General features: G+C 41.8%; 1 protein-coding gene across 9 annotated transcripts in view; it reads left to right on the top strand.

Moving 5' to 3' along the window:
- The window catches only part of tanc2b (tetratricopeptide repeat, ankyrin repeat and coiled-coil containing 2b), a 169,851-nt gene that overhangs the window by 108,952 nt on the left and 35,575 nt on the right, over window positions 1–25,324 (top strand). For 7 of the 9 annotated variants that reach the window (XM_087844788.1, XM_087844791.1, XM_087844790.1 and 4 more), the window contains 4 exons: window positions 5,792–5,908; window positions 13,992–14,140; window positions 18,262–18,445; window positions 19,808–20,056. In XM_087844788.1, coding sequence (XP_087700914.1) covers window positions 5,792–5,908; window positions 13,992–14,140; window positions 18,262–18,445; window positions 19,808–20,056 — 699 coding nt within the window. The remainder of the gene's footprint in view (window positions 1–5,791; window positions 5,909–13,991; window positions 14,141–18,261; window positions 18,446–19,807; window positions 20,057–25,324) is intronic. The other 2 variants (XM_087844792.1, XM_087844795.1) reach the window with 1 other exon arrangement.

Genomic DNA, 25,324 nt, shown 5'->3' with positions numbered 1-25,324 from the left:
CTGCTGTCTGCGTTACCACCACCCTAAAAAGATGGACAACTCTTCCTTTCCCTGTGCTCTGCTGTTGCCATAGTGACTGGGCCGGCGTGCTCAGTTTCTATAAAGCTCTGCTTAGGTTGCAGACAGCCGGGCAATGTATGTCCTCACCGCTGGTCTGTACGTGAGTGTGTATGTTAATTTGCGGGCGCCCGTGTCTTTGTCTGAGTGGGTGCCTGAGGTCGTATGCAACTGACACAGTGGTAGAGACGCTGCGATGTCTCCTTTCGCTCGCTTATCATTCACTTATCTGCTGCAAATGAGAAAATGTGCATTGCATATTGGAGCTTCCAATTCATATTCAGATCTTGTCATTTATTTGTTGAAAGCCCAGGTTGTGTCTGAGGGGACTGCCATGTTGAAAAGAAGCTTTCCTCTTTCATATGCACAACACCGTGTGAATTTGAATCACAATATTGACGTGCTTTCTGTTTTGTTGATGACTTCGCCAAAGGCTGTGTGTCTGTGCTGACAGTCTTGGGAATAGATATGAGCTTTTTAAATTTTTCACAATGTCCTTTAGCACCAGTGTTTCTGTGGATCCCTCCCTTTTCGTACTCTAATCTCACATATACACTTGCATACATGTCGCATGCATATTCATATTCGAACCCGCACACCCAGAGCATGTAAGAAATATCTATTTCACGGCCACGTGCATCTGCACATGCAGACAAGATATATTTATTCATAAGCTCATTAGAGGAGTGGATTTGCCTGCTGCCATCCATCACACTGTCACCCATCCTCAGCCTGGCACACACTGACAACAGAACTGCAGGAGAGTAGTCCATGGGATTTAGTCTCCTGGAACCAGAGCTATAGAGGGGATTTACTCCAATAGACAGCGTTTCCCTTCCCTATTTTGTAGAGGTGAGATCAGGGAGACTACAAACAAAAGAAATGGTAATCTTCTTTTCACTGTAGTTTATCCCAAAATTGATATTCTGGGAGGAGAATGCCTTTAGTCTCTCAGTGCAATCAGTGTCAAGGCATCGCAGGAAACCTTTGGTACCGTAAATGATTTAAAATGTAAAAACAGTTGAAATATATGGGGGAACTTTGTGTTCATGCTCTTGCGAACACACTGCCTACACTGTCAGACTGTCACACTCTCCTTCCAGCTTGTTACAGGTTATAGTGCAAGCTGTTGCAAGCTTGTCAGTGCAGGTGCAAGAGCGCCTGCAGGAAATCGGACAGGACTGTAGGTTGAAATGGAAGCATAAAAATACAAGCTTTGGCGTCTTTTTCTGCTATGGCACATTCAGTTTTTACCTAACCAAGTGAACTTTTCAATATTGTTAAATGGACGAGAGGGGCAAAACAGAAAACATGCTCCAGCCCTAACCCAGATTGTATACAGTTAGGAAAGTGTCCCTACCTGTCTTCCTGTTTGAAAGTTAAAAGCTCCATCAACCAAAATAATTTTTACTTGGCTCCTCAGATAACAAGTAGTATGTGTACAACCTTCACACCAATATGAGCAGAATCTTTTCACACATCTTTTGTGTGAAGGTCAAAACCTGACATAATCTATTGATGGGCAACAAAAAAATGAACAAATAGGAGATGAGAATACAATAAATACATTTTATGTAATTGTATTGTAGCTAATAAATTTTTATATTTAGTTACATATAATAATAATAATAATATGTAATATGATTTAAATGCATTCTAAAATTATTAGTATTTTTTTTTCCTAATTGAGTTTATATTTATTTACTAACTCACAGTTAGTGGACTCTAAACTCATAAAACACTGTCCAAAAGCAGAAAAGCTTGTAAGTTTGTCTGTCATGGCGTTTCATTGAATCGTGGATGACTCTGGAGTCTTCTAGTCCTGGCGATCACTTGTATTTGTTCATTGTGGCATCTGTGCTGGATAACCTCCTAGATTTGGTATTTAGCAGAGTCCTGTCCAGGCCATACTAACACAGTGCTGACAGTGAATATGGCATATAAACACTTGTACTTTATGCACATGCACATAGCTCTGAAGCGGCACTTTATTTTCTTTGCCAGGCAGAATTCGTTTTCATTTGTTTTAACTTTGGATTTGTTTGTGAGCAGAGTATGTCAAATCGTGACAACAGATTGCAGTAGATTGGTGCACAATAAGATCATGAGAAAAGGGAACAAGTTGTTAGTGCCTGGTGCAGGCCTGGATCTTGGAATTTTAAGTTGTTTTTCGTCATGCCTGAAGCATGATTTTTTTCGTTACTCTTATGCTGGCTAAAATGCCCTAGCAACTTCTTTGCTTGGATTGACATGACATTTGTTGCAGACATTTTAGCAGAAAAGTACTGTAACAACTTTGATACATTACTTTTTTTAATCTAAAATTTGACTTTGTCTAATACAACCTGATTAGGGACCTAATATTAACTAATTAGTACAAGTAGTAGTATCATAGCAATACTGCACTATTAATTTACAAAGTTGGAGGGCCACTGTCTGAAGAAGCTACCACTCTACTGCTTAACCCATCTATATTATTCTCTCTTCTACTGAGTATTGAAGTTAATTAAAACGTACAACATGCATTGTCATTACAGGTGAAGTAGCCTTAAAGCAGTTTCCACCAACGATGTTTAAAATGAGAGTAACACGTCTGCTGTACTGAACACCTCTGAGGAACAGAAATTAACAATGAAATTAAATATTCTTCCTTTTTCATGTTTGCTTGCATTTTTTACACAATGCTGTAGAGTGAGTAGGAATATTCCAACGTTGGAATATGTAATGTGATACTTGAATTAAAACAGAAAAAGTCCTTGCAAAGGGTTTTAAGATAATATCTACACTGCATGAAAACTAAATGGAAGGTAGGGGCCACCTGCACATTTCACTGAGAGGAGCTACTCAGCCATTTGCCATGAAGCTCCTGGTGCAGTTTCTATACAGATGTTAATGCCAGAGGAGCTTTGGAAATCTGCAGTTATCGAGTCAGCAGAGCATTAGCAACTTTGTAGCATTTCATTGCAGCAACTCAAAGTGGTGCTAAGTAGTTTTTATGGCCCCTATATGCTTGTATGCATGACTGACAAGATCAGGGCATGCTCCTAATGAGATGACAGTGTCCTGGGGGCTCTCCTCCCAGTTTGGACAGGGGCTCTGAGCTCCTGGACAGTCTGAGGTGAAACCTGGCAGCATCTGATGTGTCCCAGAGGTGTTTTATTGGATTGTGGTCAGGCAGAGTTTGGGGGAGAGTCAGTGGTATTGATTCTTTCATCCTTCAGGGACTGCCTGCATACTCTCTCCACATAAGGCATTGTCATGCACCATAAGGAACTCAGAACCTGCTGCATTAGTGTAGTTCTGATTATAAGTCCAAGGATTTCATCCCAATACCTAATGGGAGTCAGGGTGGTGCTGCCTAGCCTTTAGAAGTCTGTATGTCCCTCCATAGATATGCCTCCCTAGACCCACAACCAAACCAGTTATGTTGAACGATGCTACAGGCAGCATGAAGTTCTCCACAGTGCCCGCAGACTCTTTCACATCTGTCTCATATGCTCAGAGTGAACCTCTCTCATCTGTGAAAAGAAGAGAGTGCCAGTGGTGGATTTATCAATTCTGGTAGTGTATGGGAAATGCTAATCTGGCTCCACGATGTCGGGCAGGGAGCTCATGCTCTTGAGCACTCCTTCTTGCTCTTGACACTGTGGTGGGAGAAACAGCAAACCTTCTGGCATTGGCATGCATTTATGTGCCATCCTGGAGGAGGTGCTGGGTCCAGCCACTCCTGCATGCTACCAGTAGTGACACTGACCTAGCCAAACTCAAAACTAATGGGAAAAAAACAGTCAAAAGAAACCCAAAAACCGTCGGTGCCATCCACCTGTAAAACCGTTCTTTTGGCGGTTGTCTCATTGGTGTCCCTCTAGTGCGCCTGTTGTTAACGTAATTAACACCAAAGCAGCTGAAACTGACTAACACCCCCCTCTGCTACCTAACTGACCAGAATCGAATTGATTTGATGGTGTGCTCTGATTTTAAAAAGTATATAACATATATAGTTAGTGGAAAAAGAATAACATTGAAAAGGATATTTGAACAAAGGCGCAGAGTTTAAAAGCTAAAGACTGAAAATAAAGCTTGTTTTGAAAATGGCATGTTTACAAGTCTGTACAGCCTGTGAGGATGCTTGAACTTTCTCGCTGTATGTTACGCATTTTACATCGACCATCTGTACCACTGTACTGTGCTCAACAGTATGTAGGCAAAGGGATTAAAGCTCTCCTCCCCACCCATTACACACACACATACATTATCCTGACATTAGCTGTAACATGAGCCCTAAACAAAAGTGGTGAAGAATCTATTCTGGTTTTGCACTCGCTGTTGCTTGAACATATGTTCCAACTGCTGCTCATGACTTCCTGCTCACCGCACTTTGGTCCTGCACGGTATTTCTGCACCAGATAGCTTTGGACGTGTGCTCACCCGTAACAGTAATGGTTGCGGGATACAGTATAATCTATTTTAAACCCCTATTTAACCAGATTAGTCAATTAAGGGTAAATTATGCTTAGTTGCTGCCCATCTCAAATCCACACCAGTACAGAAAAGAAAGATATTAGATTAAACAAATGAGTCTTATGCACAATTTAGTTGATATTGGCTGATTTCGTTTTTTCTTTCTCACAGCTGGGCATGACTCCCAAGTTCGTCATAGAAGTTATTTCCATAGTGAGGACAAAAAAAGGGGGAAATATAGTCTGGTTCCTCTTGTTTATGAATATAACAGAGGAGGAGGGGAAGTGATTTCTGTATTGGATGGATGGGTTGTTTTTTCTTTTTTTGGTCTCCATTTGTGTGGTATATTAGCCAGATATTCAGCGTAAGCAGGCTTAGCATTTTGGTGCTAATTGACAGAACATTAAAAAGCAGAGTGAGTGCAGGAAGCCTTATGGTCTCATTATTCTTGCTGTGGAGAGCCATCACACTCGGTGATTTTTAACAACAACATCCTTGCAAACAAATGCCACTGAATGGATTGCAAAGGCTTTCTTCTTTTTGCATTTCTTCCAGGGTATGTAGCCTGTGTGCGTTTATCAGTACAATGACTTTGCCTTTTATGTGCGTCATAAAACTATTTTTTAAGAACGCCACAATGTATGGACTCGTGACACTGTAAGCTGAACTGGGTAACAGTGCAATCTGTGCGCCGTGACCAAGAACCCATGAAAGGATCATACACAGCCACCACCCCCGGCTTTCTGTGAATCTCTGATTTTCTCATTTGATGTCTCAGACGCTGTGGCTGAGTCGGGCGCGAGGACATTCCCAAAATGGATCTCATTTGCATATTTGCTGTGATTTTTGACACTGGACAAACAGACGCAATAAACTTTTTATTTATTTAGCTTTTCTTCTTTTCTTTTTTTTGCTTCCTGGTATTGTTGCATTTCAGTGGTGGGCTGATGTTTTGCAGGTGTATTGGTTCGCCCTAGCGAGGTACCTGATTGCTCACGTTGCTTATTTACTCATGTGTTTGCTTTATCTGACCCGAGGCAAACACAAGGCGTAAGAAAGCCTTCAGGATGTTTTCATTTTATCAGTGTGCTGCTTTAAGTTCATGCTGTAAGCTCTCTGACTTTCCTCCCTTTCTGTCCTGTCCCTGTCACTCCTCTCTTTCTTTTCTTCTTCCATCTCCCTGATTTATGTGTGTGTCTCTCTGTGTTTCTGTGTGTGCACGTGTTGTCTCCTTCTGGGTGTGTGTGTGTGTGTCTATGCTTTCTGCTCCCAGCCCCTCTGCGGAAAGCAAAGTTTGTGGAGAGCCCTCGCATTCCACAATCAGAGCTTGGCTCCCCTACACACACCTCCACCACTGCCAAGAATCCAGACCTGGACACATACTGCCCTGGTAAGTTTTGGCCAGCTCATCCCTAATTTCGTGTGTTGTTTATTTATTTATTTATTTTTTGCTCGTTGGTTCTTCTCTGTGCCTCCCTGGTTTCACAGAAGATGATCAGTTTTCGGAGTACTCTGCTGCTGCTGGCTGCTGTAAAACATTGCTAAGGTTATTAATGAAAAAGCTTTGCTGGGGCCTGCAGTGTCCATCCTCATCGCCTCCTCCCTCTCTGTCTCTCTAATCCTCTCTCGCTGCTTTCTCACCCCGCTCTGCTTTTCGGGCAGATAGCTCGGTTAGGTGCCACCGCTGTTTTCCGTTAACTTCGCAGTCGGCTTTTTCTCAGTAATCCTGCGGACAGTCCACATCCCCACCCCTCCCCTCCCAGTCTATCCCCATCAAACCCCGTCTATCCTCCTCCCTTGTCTCTTCGTCTTCCTCGCTCAGAAGGACTTTAAAACGGGTCACCTGAGGATAGTGCTGTGCTCAGATCTGGTTCTGGTATATCTGCTTTCTCATCTTGCTTCTCCTTTTCCTGTTGCCATTGAGAAATGCGCTGCTAGCTTCCTGCCCTGTCTTTTTGGCTCAACCTGTGGTGGAATAGGAGAACCCAGGGCTGGATGTATACACGAGAAATGGTGATGGAAAGCCTCGAGGCTTAACTGGACTTATTTAGGCGGAAAATGTTTGAAAGTGTGCTACCAGCCTTCTCCGTCTGTGAGCCTCTTCTGCTGACTTTCTGCTCAATGGGAATTCTAAGTAGGTGATATAGTTGATTATATATTCATTTCTGTCATACTACACATTATATGGTCTGAATAGTGTATTACTTAAGGATAAACCCTTTGATTCTGGCTCCTGGCTTGCTTTTGAATTTCATGGATGAAAAATTGTTGACCCTGGCTTTATCTTTGCATTAAGTCAGGCGTCTGGTGAATAGCAGCAGTTATGAGCGGCAATAGGTGTGACATTTCAGGGATAACATGGTAATCTCTGCTTCTTGACCCAGTATGAACCTTCCAGATCCCTCACGTCATCTGGATCCGGTTTTTTATCAGTTCCCAGAGACAGAACCAGACACGGAGAAGCTGCATTCAGCTTTTATGCTCCATATATCTCAAACAAACTCCCAGAAAGCCTCAGATCAGCTGAAACACTCAGTTTATTTAAATCCAGGTTGAAGACTCACCTGTTCTCAGCTGCATTTGAATAAAGCACCAAATTCGCACTGTTTTACTTTTAAGCTTAAATTTCAAAACTTACATTTTAACTACTGATTTTATCTACTGTTCCTTTCTTTTTTTCCATTTTAAATCATGCTTTTTATTTGTTTTTGTTTTTTAATGTCTCTGTAAAGCACTTTGAATCACCTTGCTGTTGAATTGCACTATATAAATAAACGTGCCTTGCCTTCCATTGGGGCAGGAAAAGAGTTGATAAAACTTGAACTGGAGCGGAACTGGGAAGCCTAAGATGAGTTTTCACGAGAGGTGAGGAGTTGCACCTCCCCGGTGGACAGATGGACATGTTAGCTCTTAACGAGGTCTCCTTGGCGTGTCTAGCAGCAGGGTGGTGACTTAAACATCTGATCACATGCTAGTCCACACTCTGCTGCTGACACTGTCTTTTGAGTGGAGGAAGTGAGGCATCGGTTGATTTTTCTTTTTTTTATGTGGCCTACAAAGATATTTGTGGTGCCATAAATATTGTTTGCAAATATCTTGTAAAGCTCCCACCAGCCAGCCTCCTTAAACCGTTGAGTGAAAGCCTTTCTAATGATGTTAGAGTTCAACCTTCTTAAAGGTAATTCTCCAGACTGGGGGCAGACGCTACAGATAAAATCCTCCATTGTGTCACTCCGTTTTGCAATTAAAATTACAATCGGGGGTATTATAGATTAAATGTCAGTGCTTGCATATGCATGCCAGGTCACATGCATTTCTCAGTAGTGTTCAATAAACAGAGAGGAGCAAAAGACAAAACATTACGTGCCACTTCCCTCTCCACCCTTCCCATGTGAGGGGAAGTAGGAAGGGATGAAAAAACCAAAAGGTGAACAGATAATTAGCGTCCACTTCGACATGTGCTTGCTTTATATTTTGAACAATGTTATAGGCCAACGTTTAACTTCTTTGAACTGTGTGAATTATCTGTTAAAGTTATTATCTGTGAGTCAAACTGATAAACTACTCAACTGACTTAGTATATTAAGGGGGGATGTGAAGTCCATAAATCTCAACAAAAAATTTAGAGTCAGGTGCAGAACCAAAAGAAATGAGCTGCAGGATTCCAGCAGATTGTTTAGATTTAATGCCAAACGGTGATAAGGAAGAATGGCGTGAATGTAGTTTAAGATGTAAACAACAGATCTGGTCAGTGACCTTGTACTAAATCTGATGCCTGAAGTTAATTGTGCATAAGTGTGGGCTGTGAAGGCTTTTAACATTCAGCCAATGCATCTTTTGTGGTTTATGTACTTTTTAATTTGACTGAATAGAGACATATTCTCATATAATTGGAAAGAACTAATGTTGTTCTATTAAAGTCATGAAGAAATTGGTGTTATCATAGTGAACTTGTTGTTATCTTCAACAAACCAGTTTGACATGATTTGAGCTTTGCGTCATGGAAGAAGATGTGTACACTGTGGACTCAATATATTCTCTTTTTTTGGACTGTTGTCAGTAATTCCTGAAGTAGTCAGATCCCCCTTTTCTCCTTTCTGATGCTCAGTTTGAACTTCAGCAGATCACTGATTGACTTTGTCTGTATAGCCAAATGCATTGAGTTGCTGTCATGTCACTGGCTGATTGGATATTTGCATTGATGGAGCAGTTAAACAGGTACATCTGAGCGGCAGGTGAGTGTACGTTTGTAATAGCAGACAAAAACATGCGGTTTAATTTCAGTTGGGCGTCTTTAGCTTCAGGTCTTTAAAGCCATTTCTTCAACTGTCTTGTTGTGAGTTGCCAATTTCTGGAGTTATCTGCTGTAAAAATGTCTGCTGAATTTTTCTTTTCTCTGCTTTTCTTTGACTCAAGGCAAGCGCTATGTGGTTTTACTGTATTCAAGGGAAAGCGATGTTCCAGTCACCCAACACAGAAAACAAAACAAAACAAACAAATTTCGTATGGGAACTATTTTGTTCTACTGTCTTTATCCGCCAACCAAAGGACTCATGCAGCTCTCTAACATTACAGCTCATTGATGATTACATCCTGTCAGACTGTCATAACCATGAGCCTTTCATCATTGGTGCGTTATCAAATTGGACACTGGACATTTACATGGTTGGCGGGTGTCTCGGAGACAACGTTTGTGGATTGTTTTTAATAAACGGGTTACTCTTTCTAGAAAGAGCCTTTCCCTTTTTTTTTGGGTTGTTCTTTGAGCACCACTAGGCAAGAGCCATTTACTTCAATTACACTGAAGAGAAGGCAGCACCTCTGCAGCTGATATCTCCATATTTGGCAACTCACACCAGAACAATCTAAATGGATAACTAGCACCGCAGGCAGGAGGGGGGTGGAAACATTAAATTAAATTTCGGAGTCGGCTTCAACAGCATAACGCATAACGCATTAAACAAATAATAGATAGTAATATTATCAAATATAGTTTATTTTAATATCTAGTTTACAGATAATTTTTTGTTATTCTGCCAAATAAAATAACTCATAAAGATCCACTGTGGTACTGTTTCTGTGAAAACTAAATGCAACTAAAGCTGTTCCTAAAGTGCAAGTTCTATATATTTTGATTATACTACTTACATCTACGTTATATCATCAAATCCTGAAATCCAGTGCCCTGAGATGCAGTGTTTATGCATAGATATGATCACAGCTGTGCACATCAAGAATGTGAGATTCATTCCTCTGATTTCTTGATTAGCCCTACATTCCCGGATTTTCAGGTGTCTTTGCCTGTACATTTCACTACTTGTATTATTCAAGCTTTCTTTTCGTCCCCAAAGCCGTAAAGTAAAATTGCAAACACCACTTTAACCTCATTTTTACTTTTTAATCAGTGCCACGTCCTCTTGAGGTAAATTTATCTTTGAACCTTGCGTATTTAACTTTTTCTTTTTAAAAATGTGGTGGCTTACTTTTCGATTACCTGGAAGTTAATGCTCCCAGGTAGAGGTGAAATAGGAGCCACCAAATGCTATGTGTTATCTCACCTGCTACTCAGGCCTATTTATACCCTCTCCTGTCCGGTCCAGTCCCCTGCTTGCAGCACACATGCTTCTCTTGCTCTCTCTGGCTCACCGTCGGTGCGCGAGGGCAGATCCGTGGACGGCCAGGGAGAAACAGATGCGCTCGCACAGAAACACATTCCTAGCTGCGCGCAAAGATAGTTGCCATGGCAACCATCTGTCTCCTTCGCAGCTCAGGAATCCAATAGAGAGAAGTGTGCATTTATATATATGTATATATATATGCATATATGTGTTTTGATGTTTGGCAAATTTTATTTTATATTTATTAAGGTGTTACACTGACGAAAAGCGCCTGAAGTTCCTTTAGCCGTGTGTTTGGCGTCTGGCTTTGAAGTGATCTAGATGTTTGCTTGCAGTGACTTCGGCACCATGTGACTGTCATAATGTGTATTTAAAGAACAAAAGGTAGGGCTATAAATAGAAGCAAATCAGTACATACAACCCCTACATTATGATAATATATTCCCTTTGATTGTAGCTCCCTTACAGTAGCTACAAGAACAGGGAGCTTTAAGAAGGATTCAGATGGTATGGTATTTTTGTTTCGAGTTTGACAGCTCTGTGATTGTCATCACTGCCAAAAATCTGGGCCTTGGCCATATGTTTGACTCTGCTGTCATATTTTTAGAGTGGGAGAGTTTAAAGATGTACAAAGGGATTGCCTATGGTTCGCTCAAGGGATTCACTATGGGCTCAGGCATCCAGATTAGAGATTTTGTTACCACATCAAAAGAAACCTAGACAAACTGCTCGCTCCTGCACAGGGTTGGCCAACAGCTGGCTGCTACACAGACACTATAGTAAGAAGAACGAAAGGGAACAGTGGGAATTGTGAGGGAGAGTAGCATTCAAAGAGACGAGCGAAAGAACACAAGTTAACACAGGCAGACAGAGCCCATGTTTGATCATGATCACGATCACGCCCCAACCCCCCACCACACCACCTACGGGAGCAGTTGACTAATGACTGCTAATATATTCACTCCTTACTACTACCAGTCTGTCAACTGGGAAGCCTTCGGTGGCTCAGTGTTCAGACTGGTGCAAAGACAGCAGCTAATACATAGAAATGACATGCTGTCTGTATGGATAGATGATTTGCTTTACTTTTCATGTAGGTTTCTTCTGTTCATGGTCTTCATGGGATAACACATCATTAGGGAAAAACGATACACTGTATATAAAAGATGGACAAGGCTCCCAGGTATAAAAAGGACAACCAGAAGAGGGCGCTCCTAGTTGCAAAAAGAAGTTTTGTATACCTCTGTTCCCTTGATTGTTGTCCTTAGTATGAGCATGATCTTCATTTTGTAAATTTTGGTACCCAACAGTGTCGAGAACGGTAAATCAGCATATCCTCATTATGATTAGCAACGTGCTACTGTATGGTGGTAAAGCTTTTTGTATCCTTCACTCATGGTGACTGGTTTCAAAAAGAAAAGATGGCAGCAACAAAAATGCCCAGCTCCAGGTTTCAGACATGGGACAGTGCAACCCAGCGAGTGACACAAAGACTATCTTTCAGCAAAATAAGATGTTCCTCGGCATGATAGTTATTACATTGGATAAACCAAAGCGAAAACCAAACTGTTGTTGTCCTATAAATTTAATCTAATTGCATTTGATTAAATTTATTTCATACAATCTATCAAAGATGCTGCTGTTTTGTTGGTAATCTGCCGAAATGTTGACTAAAATGACCCCACTTATCGATAAACATCACTTGTAAGTTGGAATTAACCAATCAGCACTTACCTTCTTCTCCTTTACCTCCAAAACAGCAGATATATTGACCACTCCAAATTGAAAATTTACATAACTGTGTAAACTTTTATGCTTTAACAAAAAGATTCCCAATAAGGTATGTGTAAAACACTGCAAAAGTGGAGCTCTGGCAGGAACCCGGGGCTGTTTTTAGTGATTGAAGTACTGCTGTGCTGTATACATCAAAAGTGTCTGAAACTTGCAGTTTTTTCACACATATTTTGTTTTTCTTCTTTTTAGATGTTTTTATCTTTCTAGTCGTGGCTTGAAATTGATGAAAAATTCACAGGTTTGTGGTTAGCTTATACCAACACAAACCAGAGCTCTGCTGTAGTCATGTGTCTGAAATCTATGAATCGATCCAAGTGCATCTCAGCCGTCCTCCTGTGGTATTAGCGGTGAGGAGGTAGGACTTTTACCCCAGCTACATCTTCTCCATTAATGGACACTTCCTCAAGGGAAACCCATGGATTCACTGACCTTGGAGGAATGCACTCTGCTCCATAACGCCATCACCATCTCGTTAAAAGTCATACATAATTAGCTTGTTTCGGACCTAATGTATGCTCTGATTACCTCATTATTGGTTGCTGCTCTGTGTTTTTTATTGAAGCACTGCACCCATGTCGTCCCCATTTGATTCAAAGGTTTTTTTTCCCTGTCAGAAGGCACCCAGCTTCTTTACTTCTTTCACACTGTCTTGGAGTCAATCTAATGAGGAACCTGACAGTGTTCTGCCTTTTCCGCCCATGAGCAAATGGAGAGGGGAGCCCGGGCTTTAGATTGCCCGTCTGTGTGTGTGACTTTGAACTGACGAGTGAGAGGACACAGGCTGTAGACAAGCTGTCCGTCTTCAGAGAGGTGGCGTGGCGGCTTGGACTGTTTAATGGCTGTCAGTCAGAGTTTCGTGTAACTACCTGCCAGTCTGGTTTGACCAGCCCTGCTGGAAAACTGAGGGGGAAAAAAAAAAAACATGCTCTGCCTCGAGCTGTTTTTTTTTTTTTTTTTTTTAAACCAACCATCTTGTGCTGTTGGCTTCAATAACATTGATGTCTGGGCCAATTCAGAGGCTTATATGTCCAATTACAGCTGTTTGAATTTAGCCACCAGTCACTTTTTTGTGCAGGGTGAGTAATTAACACAACCTTGAGCTGTGCGAGTGGCACTCCAGTGAATAATGTGAAACTGATCTAGTAGGCACCTCTAGGGCCAAGTGTGATTGAAAAACATGATACCACCGGTTAGGGTTTGTTATGGGTGGGGGGTAACCAGGCAACTGGGAGACGGGATGAGGTCTTTAAGGGATTTTTGTTATGGGTCCTATTGTAAAGTTGGCAACTGAAATCGCTCTGCTCTGGGGGTGTGTTTGTGTGTGTTTGTGGTTTTGATCATCTGATCATCATGCAGGCTCACCCGGGTGTTTTCTTTGCTCTCTTTAGTCCCAGAAGTCTCTGTAAATAGAAGTAAGGATGTGGACATGCACGCTTTGTCTTGAAAAGGCACACACCTCTCTCTCTCTCGCTCTCTCTCACTCACTCACTCACTCACACACACGCAGGTGAAGGGCGTATTTCATTACGTCACTCGAGCCGTAGTGGTGATGAGTGGTGCGGAAGGAGCTGTCGTCGGTATGGGAGCCTACTGCTAGTCGCTGTGGAAGGCGGTTTTTTGTAAACGGTTGAAAACTGTTTTTGTTGTTGTGGCTCGGGGTTTTGGAGTTTATGTAAGGAGATACCTCAACCGAAACGTCCGGCTGTTGGGGAATGTGTCAGTAATGCACAGCTCTGAGCTACGGGAGAACTCGGGTAGGGTGCTTCGTTTTCTTTTCCTGCGTGCAGGTGCTGTGTGTCCAGGTGTGTAGTCAGGGCTGTAGTTTATTCAAAGGGAGTGTAACAAGTGTACTGTGTGTTTCTAGGTAAAGAGGTTATGGATATGTAAAAAATGAAATGTTGTAAGGTTTTGTTTTCTTGTGGGGTTTTTTTTTCTTGTGGCAAAATAAGCTGCTGTTCAGTTTTCTGCCCACCACTGACACACATTCTCCCGTTCCTTTCTCTTCTTTTTGCTCTCCCCCATCTCCTGCCTCCTCCTCCTTGCGTCTATCTGCCTCCACAGGGGAGTCAAGCCAGGAGCTGGGCCCCCCTCCGTCCGTGGATGAGGCAGCCAACACATTGATGACGCGCCTGGGTTTCCTTCTCGGAGACAAACTGAGTGAGGGGCCAGCCGGTACCCAGTACAGCATGGAGGAACCCGAGGCGAGACAGGTACCAGAAATATGCTTTTTTAACTATTCTCAGCCATCTGCACTTTTTCTCTGATGATAGAGGTCATCGATATATCATCACGTGATGCACGCAGTGTGAATTTGATAAGAAGCGTTCTCTCAGATTAACCCAGTAAATACTCGTCATAGCTACAGACTTTCATTCTATTTATCCTAATCTGTATCTGAGTCAAACAGTCGAATCTGTCTTGTAAACTGTGATTTTCACACATTTGCATTGTGAGCAATCGCACTTGGAAACTTGAACAAACACATCTGATTCGATCTGTTTTGACATTTATCTTCATAATATTCGTGTTTACAGTCAGTTTTGACAGATCTTTGGAAGTCAGGGTAGCCAGATCAAAGGACTCTTCAGTAAATTGCCCTCATGTGCCAGAGTGCTTTAGATTCTGAGATTACCAGTGCCTCTCCATCAAGTGTCAGATATCCTCCTGCCTAATTAGCTTTTTATAAAACAAATATGATTTTTTTTCCTTATTTAGATTATCTCTAGATTATTCAAAGGAAGTTTCTTGAGCCGACACGCGGCAGGTTAGACTTAATGTTTTGCTCCTGCGCCGTAACCTTTCTATTTGTGAATTTGTCAGTTGTGCAACAAACAGCTCTTGGCACAAGAGACTTGCTCTAAGCTCAGCAGCAGATGCCCTGGTATCTCTACCTAAACCTAATTTGACAGGTATGAATTTTCCAAACTGTGCAAGGAAAAACAGTTGCTGCGGAGAGGCAGCGAAGGAGAAACGGGGTGGGACGGGGATGGGGGGGGGTACAAGGGGCTAACCTGTTGCTGAAGCATTCAAGGCAGGCATAGGTATGTGTTCGCTCTGAAACAGTGTGGATAAGCGATTAGACTGATGGACTGCCTGTGCTTGATGTGAGCGCTGCTGTAGCAGTGGGGGTGTATAAATTGAGAGAGGTTTATTCAAGCGGCTCTTTTTAGAGACGTGACTCACACGAGCACCCCGCTGCATCGTGCACACAGTACAAACGTATTGTTTTAGATATCTGCCCCAAATACTGTTCTCTGGATTGCAATTTTGTTTGATTCATTAACCACCAAAAATGACAAGAATTGCCTCGAGACACCATCTATTAGCAGATAAAAGAGTGGGCTTTTGTTGTAATTCTTCTCATTTGCTTGGGATTTACTAGATTTTAATGGACTTTGGTTAGTGCAGTAATTCAGGGGTTTGACACTTTGCCCTCCACAAGACAACAAAGATATGCAGAGTTAGGGATTAGCAGATCTTGATGTAACCATAAACATACAGAAAATTACTGTTAAAGTAATAATAACCATGTAAGGGCAACATAATATAAGTAATATAGTTTCAAAGCCAATTTATAAATGTTCATTAAGTGATTCTAATTCATGTCTGAGACAGTGACTGAAGATAAAAGTGTAAAAAGTGTGCATGTTTTGATAGGAAAATAAAATTCTTGGCCAAACTACTACCAACCAACAAACATTTTCAGGAATAAGTGTGCTTTATCTCGCCCTCTCCTTAGAAAATATTAGCTCAAGATAAAAAGACATACATTCATATGCCATCCAGATATTGGTAGGATACCGCTACCTTCAATTTTTTAATTTTCTTTATATATCTTCAAATCACATCAACAGTTTTCTCAAGGCGCTTTATAATGTCGAGACCCTACAATAACTTTTAAAAGCTGCTGTTTTGAAGTTGGGCGTTTTCACATGGGCGTCTATGGTGATGGTCTTGGCCTCTAATGGCTGACATAGCAGCCCTGGTGGGGTTACACTTGACATATAATGGGAAATAATGGCTCTGATACTACTCTGCTACATTTCTCCAGCCACCCTGCTGGACAAATGGTGTAATAACGCAGCTTCTGTCAGAAAAAGGAAGAAAATAAAGCTACATGGCTCTAAAGGCTTATCAGTGAACACAATATCAATATTTTTTTTTAAAAAACTGTGTGTTTGTTTTCTTGCAATCATCTTTGTTGTTGCAGAAGTCAATTCAAGATTCTTTGTTTTTCTTTGGGTCTCCCTCTATAATGCATAAATTCTCCTTTTTGGCATTTTTAAGATGATCTTTGGTATGCTGGGCGTTTATAATTCAGCGATCATTATAAAAAAATTGCCATTTAACATGTTTGAATTCCTACAATAGCTGCTGCAAGACCTCGCCAGCTGATAGAACAAGGTGACCTCAACTTGCAGAGGGTGCAGTTAATTGCCTTTCATACTCGCGTGCTCTCGCTCCCTAAATAGATGCAGCGTTCTCCAAGTTCAGTCCAATCCTCACGCGACATTTAAGGTCAAACCTACAGGAGGCTGCGTTCGTTATCCGAGCTGATAGAACTGCGGCGTGGTTGAGCGCACGCAGGGTTGAAGATTTGTCTGCTGGTGTGGATGTTTGGTTACATCGGGGTCAAGCTCTTGTAAACATGACACTTGAGCGGTCTCATCCATGAAGACAGCAGAGGGCAGCGGCGACTGAAATGCTGGTTGACAAATTGTTATTCCGCAGGCACAGAAACACTGTTTAGTGTCAGCCAGAGGGCATTTACTTAAAGTGGAAGTGTGTTTACAGGTGTCACAGTTATCCCACTAATCTAGTAGTACTCTGCAGTGTGTGTATTGTTGAGGTGAGAAGTTGTTTATTGTGAAAACATATGAGTGTTTAATGGTTCCAGGTTTTCAAGTGTGAGGTTTGCTGCTTTTCTTAAAAATAAGGAATTACAACTACAACAATTTTTCAACTTAATTGGCAGCGTTTGGATAGAAGTTTTTATGTGTTTGTGTAATAAGAAGACTTAATCACAAAAATAATGGCGAACGGACTACATTTGTGCAGTGCTAGTCAAATCAAAGGGCCACATTGTCTCTCATTCACCCACTCGAATAGATAATAAGCAGTTGCTTGGTTATTTGGAGCAATCAGTAGATTAGTGTCTCTCCCAAGGACATGTTGACATGTGGACAAGTGGACCTGAGGATCAAACCAACAATCCTGCGATTAATTGTCACCCTGTTCTCATCTCCAACCTCAGGAGGCCGTCAACAGATAATTGGCAGATTAATCAATACTGAAAATAATCATTTAGCTCCAGCATTACTCCTGACTCTGGATGTCTGTTGGCTAATCTAAAATGTATTGGCTTGGTGTGTCCCTTCAGACTTCCTCCTGCAAATTAAACTAGACCAGATTTTGCCCTGAGCGCCACTTCACCCCTCTTTTCTGTCTGTGTTCACCCCAGTGCTTAGGAGAGATTTCCGTGTGTGCCTTTCAGTGACTGACGCAAATACTTGGCTTGCTTGTTTTTCTGTGAATGTTGCATGCTTGTATCCTATAAATTTGGGCAGGTTATGTGTTTTGCACAAGAGTACATCTGTGGGTGTTCAGAGCAGCTGCTGATTGGATGCAGCAGTGTGTTTATATTTTGTCGCCTGTGGTCGATTGTCTCCTAACCCGAGCCGACATCGAATAGAGTCACTCCAGGGTGCCTGGAAAGCGCCAGGACTGAAAATACTATACATTTATACTACATATAAGATTGTAGTTATGGCAAAGAAGAGAAAAATATGCATGAAAATAGGGGTTTCTATGGATCTATAAATGCAAGTTAAAGTTAGTATTAGTGTTAAAATGTAACTCTATTGTTGTCTCTATTGTTTTCTGAAAAGAAACCACATCACTGTATACAGTACATATGCTACTTGCAAAATGTATTGGTTGTAGTGAAGGTACCATTATTAAGTATTTTTAAATGCTACTACCAGGAGTGTTGAGTGTATTTGCGTATGTAAACATGCTGTGCATTTGCAATTTTCGTTAGCTATGCAACGTGGCCTAATTGTTAAAACTTCTTCAAGCGTATCTTGTAGAGAAATGGAGCATATTATGAGTTAGTATTATATGTGTTTGTATACATGTGGGAGAAGGACTAAGAGGATCAGCAGGGGGCTGAGCTTTTGAAAACTGCAGTATTGGAATGACATTTTCCTTCGTATGAGTCACATTTTAAAAGTTCAAACGCTGTACTTTTGCCATTAATACCCATGTGTGCTAATGGAGCTGTGGGAGCCAAAAAAATCTTTAAAACTGTGTTTATTTGTGTCCATCCCAGGGCCAGAACCAGAGGATCAGCCCGTGTTCCACCCTGACCAGCAGCACTGCCTCCCCACCTGCAGGCAGCCCCTGCTCAACCCTCCCCCCTGCCATGCCCGGCCAGGCTGGCAACAGGGACTGCGCCTACGGTTCTGTCACTAGTCCCACCTCGACACTGGAGAGCAGGGACAGCGGGATTATCGGTGAGATCTGCGTGCTGATTCACATAAAATGTAATGAACATGAGTACATTCGTGATTACAGAAGGAAAAAGCAACAAACCCCAAAGAAACTTGAGTTACAATATGAGATCGTATTTTAGGGGACAGAGAAGAGGGAGGGGGGTTGTTTTTGTTTTGCTGTGGGGCTCCTTGTTTTTTTATGTCTAGGCCATTAAGTTGGGTGAACATGTAATTCTGCTGGTTCTTTAAAAAACTGTATCTCTACATCTTGTTTTGTCTGAGTTAACCAATCAGACGACTCCAGGTTTTGACCCATTGGCTGACCTTAATGGCAGCTTTATTGGGTTTATGGTGGAGGTAACTACCCCGGAGCAGGTACTACATTTCCCCCAGGAAATAATGCTGCTTTCCATTTGAGGTGGGATGTTGGAAATCTGAGCTGGAATAAACCCCACCAAACCTAACTTCATAATCCGAGATGGTAGCAGTGCACGCAAACCTTAGTAAATCTGTTCTGTACATTACTGATTTGTATTTGTTACTTGTTAAATTAGCCATATACAGGGCGCTGACTAGGCTTTGTCTGTGATTGTGCTGTGGTTGTGTTTTTAAGATCAATAAACAGGCATTATGCTGTATTGTTGTGTATAGAAAGCAAAACAACTTTTGTTTTCCCCACTACTACTACTGAAATGCAGTCAGTTCAGGAGAGACATCACTTAAATGCCTTTACAAGGTATCCAAGGTAAAAGGAATGCAGGGTTGCCACAAAAACAAAACTAAAGAAAGTACGCCTGAGAGTTCCAACAGTGGGAAAACGGGCTTGTGCATTTCCAAACCACTCTGTACAACTCTGATTGTGTGCTAAAGCCAAAAATCATAAAATGATATTTCCAATTGTGCAAAACAGTTTGATTTAAATCTGAGTCATGACCAACAAAAAGAAAAATGGTCATTCTGAATGCCATATCCAGACCCGAGCAAGGTACTGTCCAAAAGTCTTCTTTGATCTGGTCTGTGATCAGTTCCCAGTACAGCGAAGGTCCTTTCCTGGTCTTTACACCAACTGGATGTAGCTTGATACCTCGCCATCATCTGTGGCATTTATGCATCAATTGAAAGGAATCAAGAGCGCGAAATGCTCTCTGGTGCGAGGCAAAAGTCGAAGCAGGTGCCGTCATTGTTTCCTGGCAACAATGGTGAACACCTGCAGTTTGATGAGGAAAGCATTGCATCAACATACCATTGATTCAGAACAACAGCAAATAAATGTGAAAGCAGATGGGCTGGGTGGGTGAAAAGATGACAAAGGAAACTCAAACAAACCCAGTGTCTAAAACAAAAGAAATGATCTAAAAGACCGTGCCATTGTTTGTGTTGCAGCAACTCTGACCAGCTATTCGGAGAACATGGAGCGAGGCAGCAAATACGGCGAGGGCTCGCGGGGAAACCTGAAACTGTGGCAGTCTCAGAAATCAGGCATGGACTCGTTCCTATACAGGGTGGATGAAAACATGACCGCCTCCACCTACAGCCTCAACAAAATCCCTGAGCGAAACCTGGAGAGCATGTCCTCCCATTCTGCCCACTCCATCCCTCTGTACCTCATGCCCCGCCCTAATTCTGTGGCTGGTGAGTCCCTTTCTCTTTCCCCATCCCTCAACTGTGAAAGTTTTTTAAAAAACATATTTGTCCAGGAAGCCAAAAATATGGTTATTTACAGGCGAACGACCATGCAGCATACAAATTTTGCCAAGTTAGGGAGCCTTTTCTGGCAAAATTGGATTGAGCTGCTGGTGTTTAGCCATGTCACGCCCTATTTCTGACTTCTTACTTGCTTCCTCTTCACTCCTTTCAGCCTCTCTTCCCATGCTTGTTGTCATACAGGACGAACTGTAATCCTCTCCTTTGAATTATTTTGCTATTTTTTTGTGATCGCAAAGGCCCTAAATATATAAATATTTAGCGTCTTGCAGGCTAATTTGCATGACATAACCTGTATTTTTATTGTACCACAAAAGGTTCTTTGAGTATCTGTAGCCTTGTGGGGGTTCTTCTTTCATTTCAGAGTAACCTAAAAACTGAGGTCTCAACTACATTTCTCCTGCAGTTCCCTAAAATTTGGTTTATTCATAAGAGTAGCTCACATGTGCTTTGATTTGATTACATTTCTCCTTCATTTTTGGGAGAAAACTGCTCCAATTTCTAGCTGTCATGGGGTTATGTTGAAATTTTGGGCAAGTGTAAATCCATGCTGGTATTTTGTTAAACTCTCACAGCCCTCTGGTGTAGATTGAAACCATGCAGCAGAATAATACAGTGTGGGAAAGGGAGCATCTGCAGAATAACATACTGCGGCTGGAAGAATATTACACAGGAAAAACTGGCATTTGTATCGCAAACAGAGGCCTTGTTAATGTTGGGTTTTTTTGGCCTTGAAAAGCTCCCGAACATAACAGTAAATATTTTAGGAAAAAATGTCAGTTTTATAACACAGAGGCTGATTGTAATATTGTTCTCATCAGAGAGGCCGTTACAGACGATGAGCTCTGTTATACCTTCTCCTACTCCTCCTGGAAAAAGAGTACATGCGTGCAGACTCTCTTATATATTTCACTAAACACTGTAATATGCCTGACAAGGCCTGTCACTGCAGCTATGACCCTCTCTTTATGCTGGTCATGTTCTGCTGTTTGACTCTGTCTGGCAGCGCAGAGACACTGTCGGGTTTAGAGATTCATCCTCGATCTCATCTCCGCCCCGCAATAGTCAGATCTTCAAAAGAGACTGAGTGGGCTAGATACGGCTTAAAAGACATGATATAAGCTGCAGATGATGCAAAATATAAAATGGAGAGAGTAGAAAAGGTGTGAGCGAGGAAAGAATAAAAAGAAAGGGAAAAGAGCATATGATTTGTCTGATGGCATTTGTGTTCGTCAGGAACAGGAATTCCATATTGAGTAGTGGGAGATGGATACATGTGGAAGAGGAGTGAACGGGAGTAATCATAATCTCTCTTTCTCGCTCTGCCTCTCCTCCACAAAGAATTATTAGATGATGTAGGGATGGGAGGCAAGCACAGGCTGAGGATTGGCTGGGCTCACACAGCAGTGGAACATCAAAGCCCCAGGCATTAACCGTTTCTATCCCCAAGAGTGACAGAGACTCGCTTTGATGTGCAGGGAGAGAGGGAGAGCGATACGGAGCGAGAGCAGAAGGCGACTGGGGAGGAAAGAGAGAAGGGAGGGGGCTACTCTATTACCTAATGAAGTCAGTGCGTTGGTAGAGCTGAGGATAGATATGGAGGAAGGAGAAACCAAAACCAAGATTTTTTTTGTCCGTTCACACGTCATGATGATTAAGACAAGTATTGAGTAAATTGTAAAACTGGAGGACTTACAAACAAAATTTGAACAGAAGGACAGTGAAAATGGTTAAACCGCAGGGTGGGAACTCCTGGCGACTGTTGTTTAGGCTCAAAAAAAGAAGGCTAACATTTCCCACATTGACACTAGATGGCCTTTGTTAGATCCTAGATCCTCCTCACCTCACTGATTTGTTGTAGAAGTCCAATGAAAACAGTGGAATCGACGATACTGCCACGTTGATTTAGGAGTCTTGTAGTTTTTAGGAATACGGTTTTGGTTTGTATTTAAAAATTAAAAAAAATTAACAATAGGGATGATTAATTAATTATAAATATAATCTTACTTGTTATTACATGTTTTTATTTCCTGTTTCACAAATAAAGGACAAGTAATAGTGGCTAAGAGCTTGCCTACGTACAACTCTGCATATCCTGGTGTTGATTATGCTAATAAGCTTTCAATAGAATGGAATTTTTTAGCCTAGCATAAACAGCCTAATATAGCTTATTAGCATAATCAACACGAGGATATGCAGAGTTGTACTTAGGCAAGCTCTTAGCCACTATTACTTGTCCTTTATTTGCGAAACAGGAAATTGAACTGGGACACAAAACTCTGCCATTAGTGTAGCAAATGTCTAATATGTTTCCAGGCAAAATATTTCTAGTCTAAGGTTAAAAAAAATCACTTAGCTCTTTTAACCAAGGCGAAGGCGAAATGAAAAAAAGTTTTGTTTTTATTTGCTATGTACTGTGTACTATGGCCACATGTAGAGAGGATGATGAAATGTAAAAGACTGATGGTGATATCTTTGTTCAGTGCCCACAGGGCACAGATTCAGTTCTGACTGTTTTTAAAAGCCTTGTGACCAAAGATAGCCTGGGACAAAATTCAGATAATGACAGTAATTTAATATCTCACAATGTGACTTCTGCTGTGACCTACATCTACAAACCAACCGACTGTAATGCGGCATGAAATGATGCGCTGAGCAGCGCGACACCGGCATGTGTCAAACAATTTGTTTGAATTTCCAGCAAAGCAAGAAATTCGAGTGGCAACCTTCAGGGATAAAAAATTAAACCACCCTGGAAGTAGTTTCATTCCAGTTTAAGTTTCTCCAGTGGTCTCTTGCACCAAAAGCCAGGCAATCACAATAGACTATCATTTTAATAAGCCCAATTTTGTATCGTTCGAAAGCATTTTTTCAGCATGGTGCCATAATTTTGCCAACCAATCAAATGTAAAATGCTGTAAAAAGCACCAACGCCGCAAACACACGCCACAATTGTCAGCCCGGTGACTACAGCTGACGATAATTCAGCCGTTGTGTTTAATTCGTGCTGTGGCTACATAATAACTTGAAATCCCTCCTTCATTCACACAAATCCAAAGCGAAGTTTTACCTTATATTACCCATGTGAATTCAGTCATGTTTGAAACCTGGAAATAAACAGCCTAATGGGCATGAGTAATAACGTTATTGCCTGTATGTCAATTCACCTCATTATTTAGGCTATGTCCACACGTACCCGGGCATTTTTGAAAACGCAGATTTTTCTATGCGTTTGCACCTTTCGTCCACACGTAAACGGCGTTTTCGGACACTGAAAGCGGAGATTTCTAAAAACTTCAGCCCGGGTGGATATTTTCTAAAACTCAGTTTTTTACGTGTGGACGAGAAAAACGCAGTGTCAAAGATGTGCGCCTTTTTTGATGTCACAGTGTGCGCCATGTTATTGTTTCGGTGAAATAAATTTCTACAATACGGTTACTGTTAATTGTACTCTCTGCAGTGTTTAAAATGCTTACATATACACACACAGTTACTGTCCCTCCACACAAACGACTTGGTTCTGCTTCTATGCACCAGCTTTGTTTACTATTTCCCACCAAGGCTTCTAGACTTCTGATTGGCCAACATTTCTACACGGTTAGGAATATAGCGCCACCTGCTGCTTTGGCATGTTCCTAGCAGCGTTTTCCTTCATTTCTGCCTTTACGTGTGGACGGGATTATTTTTTAAAACGAAAACGGAAAATCTCCGTTTTCAAAAATACCCGTGTACGTGTGGACGTAGCCTTAGACACTGCATGTAATCGGGCCACTGTAAAACTTAATGTTAGGTTTTTTTGTTTTGTTCTTTTAAAACTTAAAGCTTTTTTAACATGGGAGTTTGTGGAGATTGACTCAGTTTCAGAGTCAGCCTCAAGTGGCCATTTAAGGAACTGCAGTCTTAAAGGTTACCACTGGGTCGGTGTAGGTGTTATTTTTCTAAGTCTACATACATCAAACTTTTTGTTGTAACTAACCAATGAAGGTCTACACCTGAAGTTGCCAGATTAGTGATGCAAATACTGTGGAATCTGCAGGTGTTAATGATGTAATTTACTATGTATTTACAAGAATACATAGACATCTCAAGAATCTAGGTGCACCAACAGATATAACTGCCTGGGGAACTGTGATATCCATTCTCAGAGAGAAGACTCGCTCTTTAGTCTCTAAATTCACTAAATTAAGGTAACGGCTCACTTGAGATAACGTTTTTCATTTGGGGGATGCACAGTCTACATTGATTTCCTTTTTCCTTCATTTCTTTTCCTAATTTCCTTTCTGGCTTTAGTCTGCTTAGATACATGGTGTTTTAACACCCGGAATTATTGTTTAAATACCTCTACCTCCATTATTTATCATTGCAAGTCATCTCTCTGGTAGATGAGAGGAGAACAGCGAGGCATACAGAGCTCCAGCAGCTACCTCATATCTGCGATGAGTAGTCGACTTCCTGGCTGATGCTGGCTCTGGATAGCAGCCCAGCTGGTCTTTGCGAGTGTGTGTGTGAGCGTGTGTGCGTTTATGTCGTTTGTCGCTCTTATAAACAGGAAGTGTCTGATGTGGCTGTCATTACCCAAAGCTCCCTGTTGCAGAGTTCAACCTTTTTCTCACTTTTTTGGAACACCTTCCAATCTCTCACTGTTCCACACTTGGGTTTTTCTTCCCCTTTCTTTTTCTTTTCACTATCCGTGTAGTCTTAGCGCACTGGCACGAGAACTGTGAATGTGATCCCCAGCAGCCTGCTGCATTGCAGATAGAGATGATGAGCACACGGATTTGAGTCCTCACATTCAAACACAGTTGAAAAGGAAAAAAGAGACTTTTCAGCCCTGTAGGCCTGAGTCATTCTTCCTTGGTTTTGCAGCAAATTAATGGCTCCACTGCCCTTGCTTTTAGTCTAGTTGGATGGCCAGCACCTCCCAATTCAGCCAGGGCTGAGACTTCGGCATTCTCAGCTGCCATTTTCCCTCCATTTTGGGAAACCCATGTGGCTCGTTTTTTGGGTCCATGGCTGGGGTGACTCAGGCAGTCAGCAACACACAAACACAGCCAGTACACATGCTCTGCACTCGACTAAGCTTAACTCCAGTGGCACAGAAGCCACTCTTTGAACCAAGGACAGGACATGGATCAGTGCTGAGGTGCCAGTGAGTGTTACACAGGCGAGAGGTGCCGGGCTTAGAGGCCTGCTCCT

This window comes from Neolamprologus brichardi, chromosome 8, assembly GCF_056152115.1.
Source record: "Neolamprologus brichardi isolate AB-2024 chromosome 8, ASM5615211v1, whole genome shotgun sequence".
Taxonomy (NCBI): domain Eukaryota; kingdom Metazoa; phylum Chordata; class Actinopteri; order Cichliformes; family Cichlidae; genus Neolamprologus; species Neolamprologus brichardi.
This window is presented reverse-complemented; position numbering and strand designations above follow the sequence as displayed.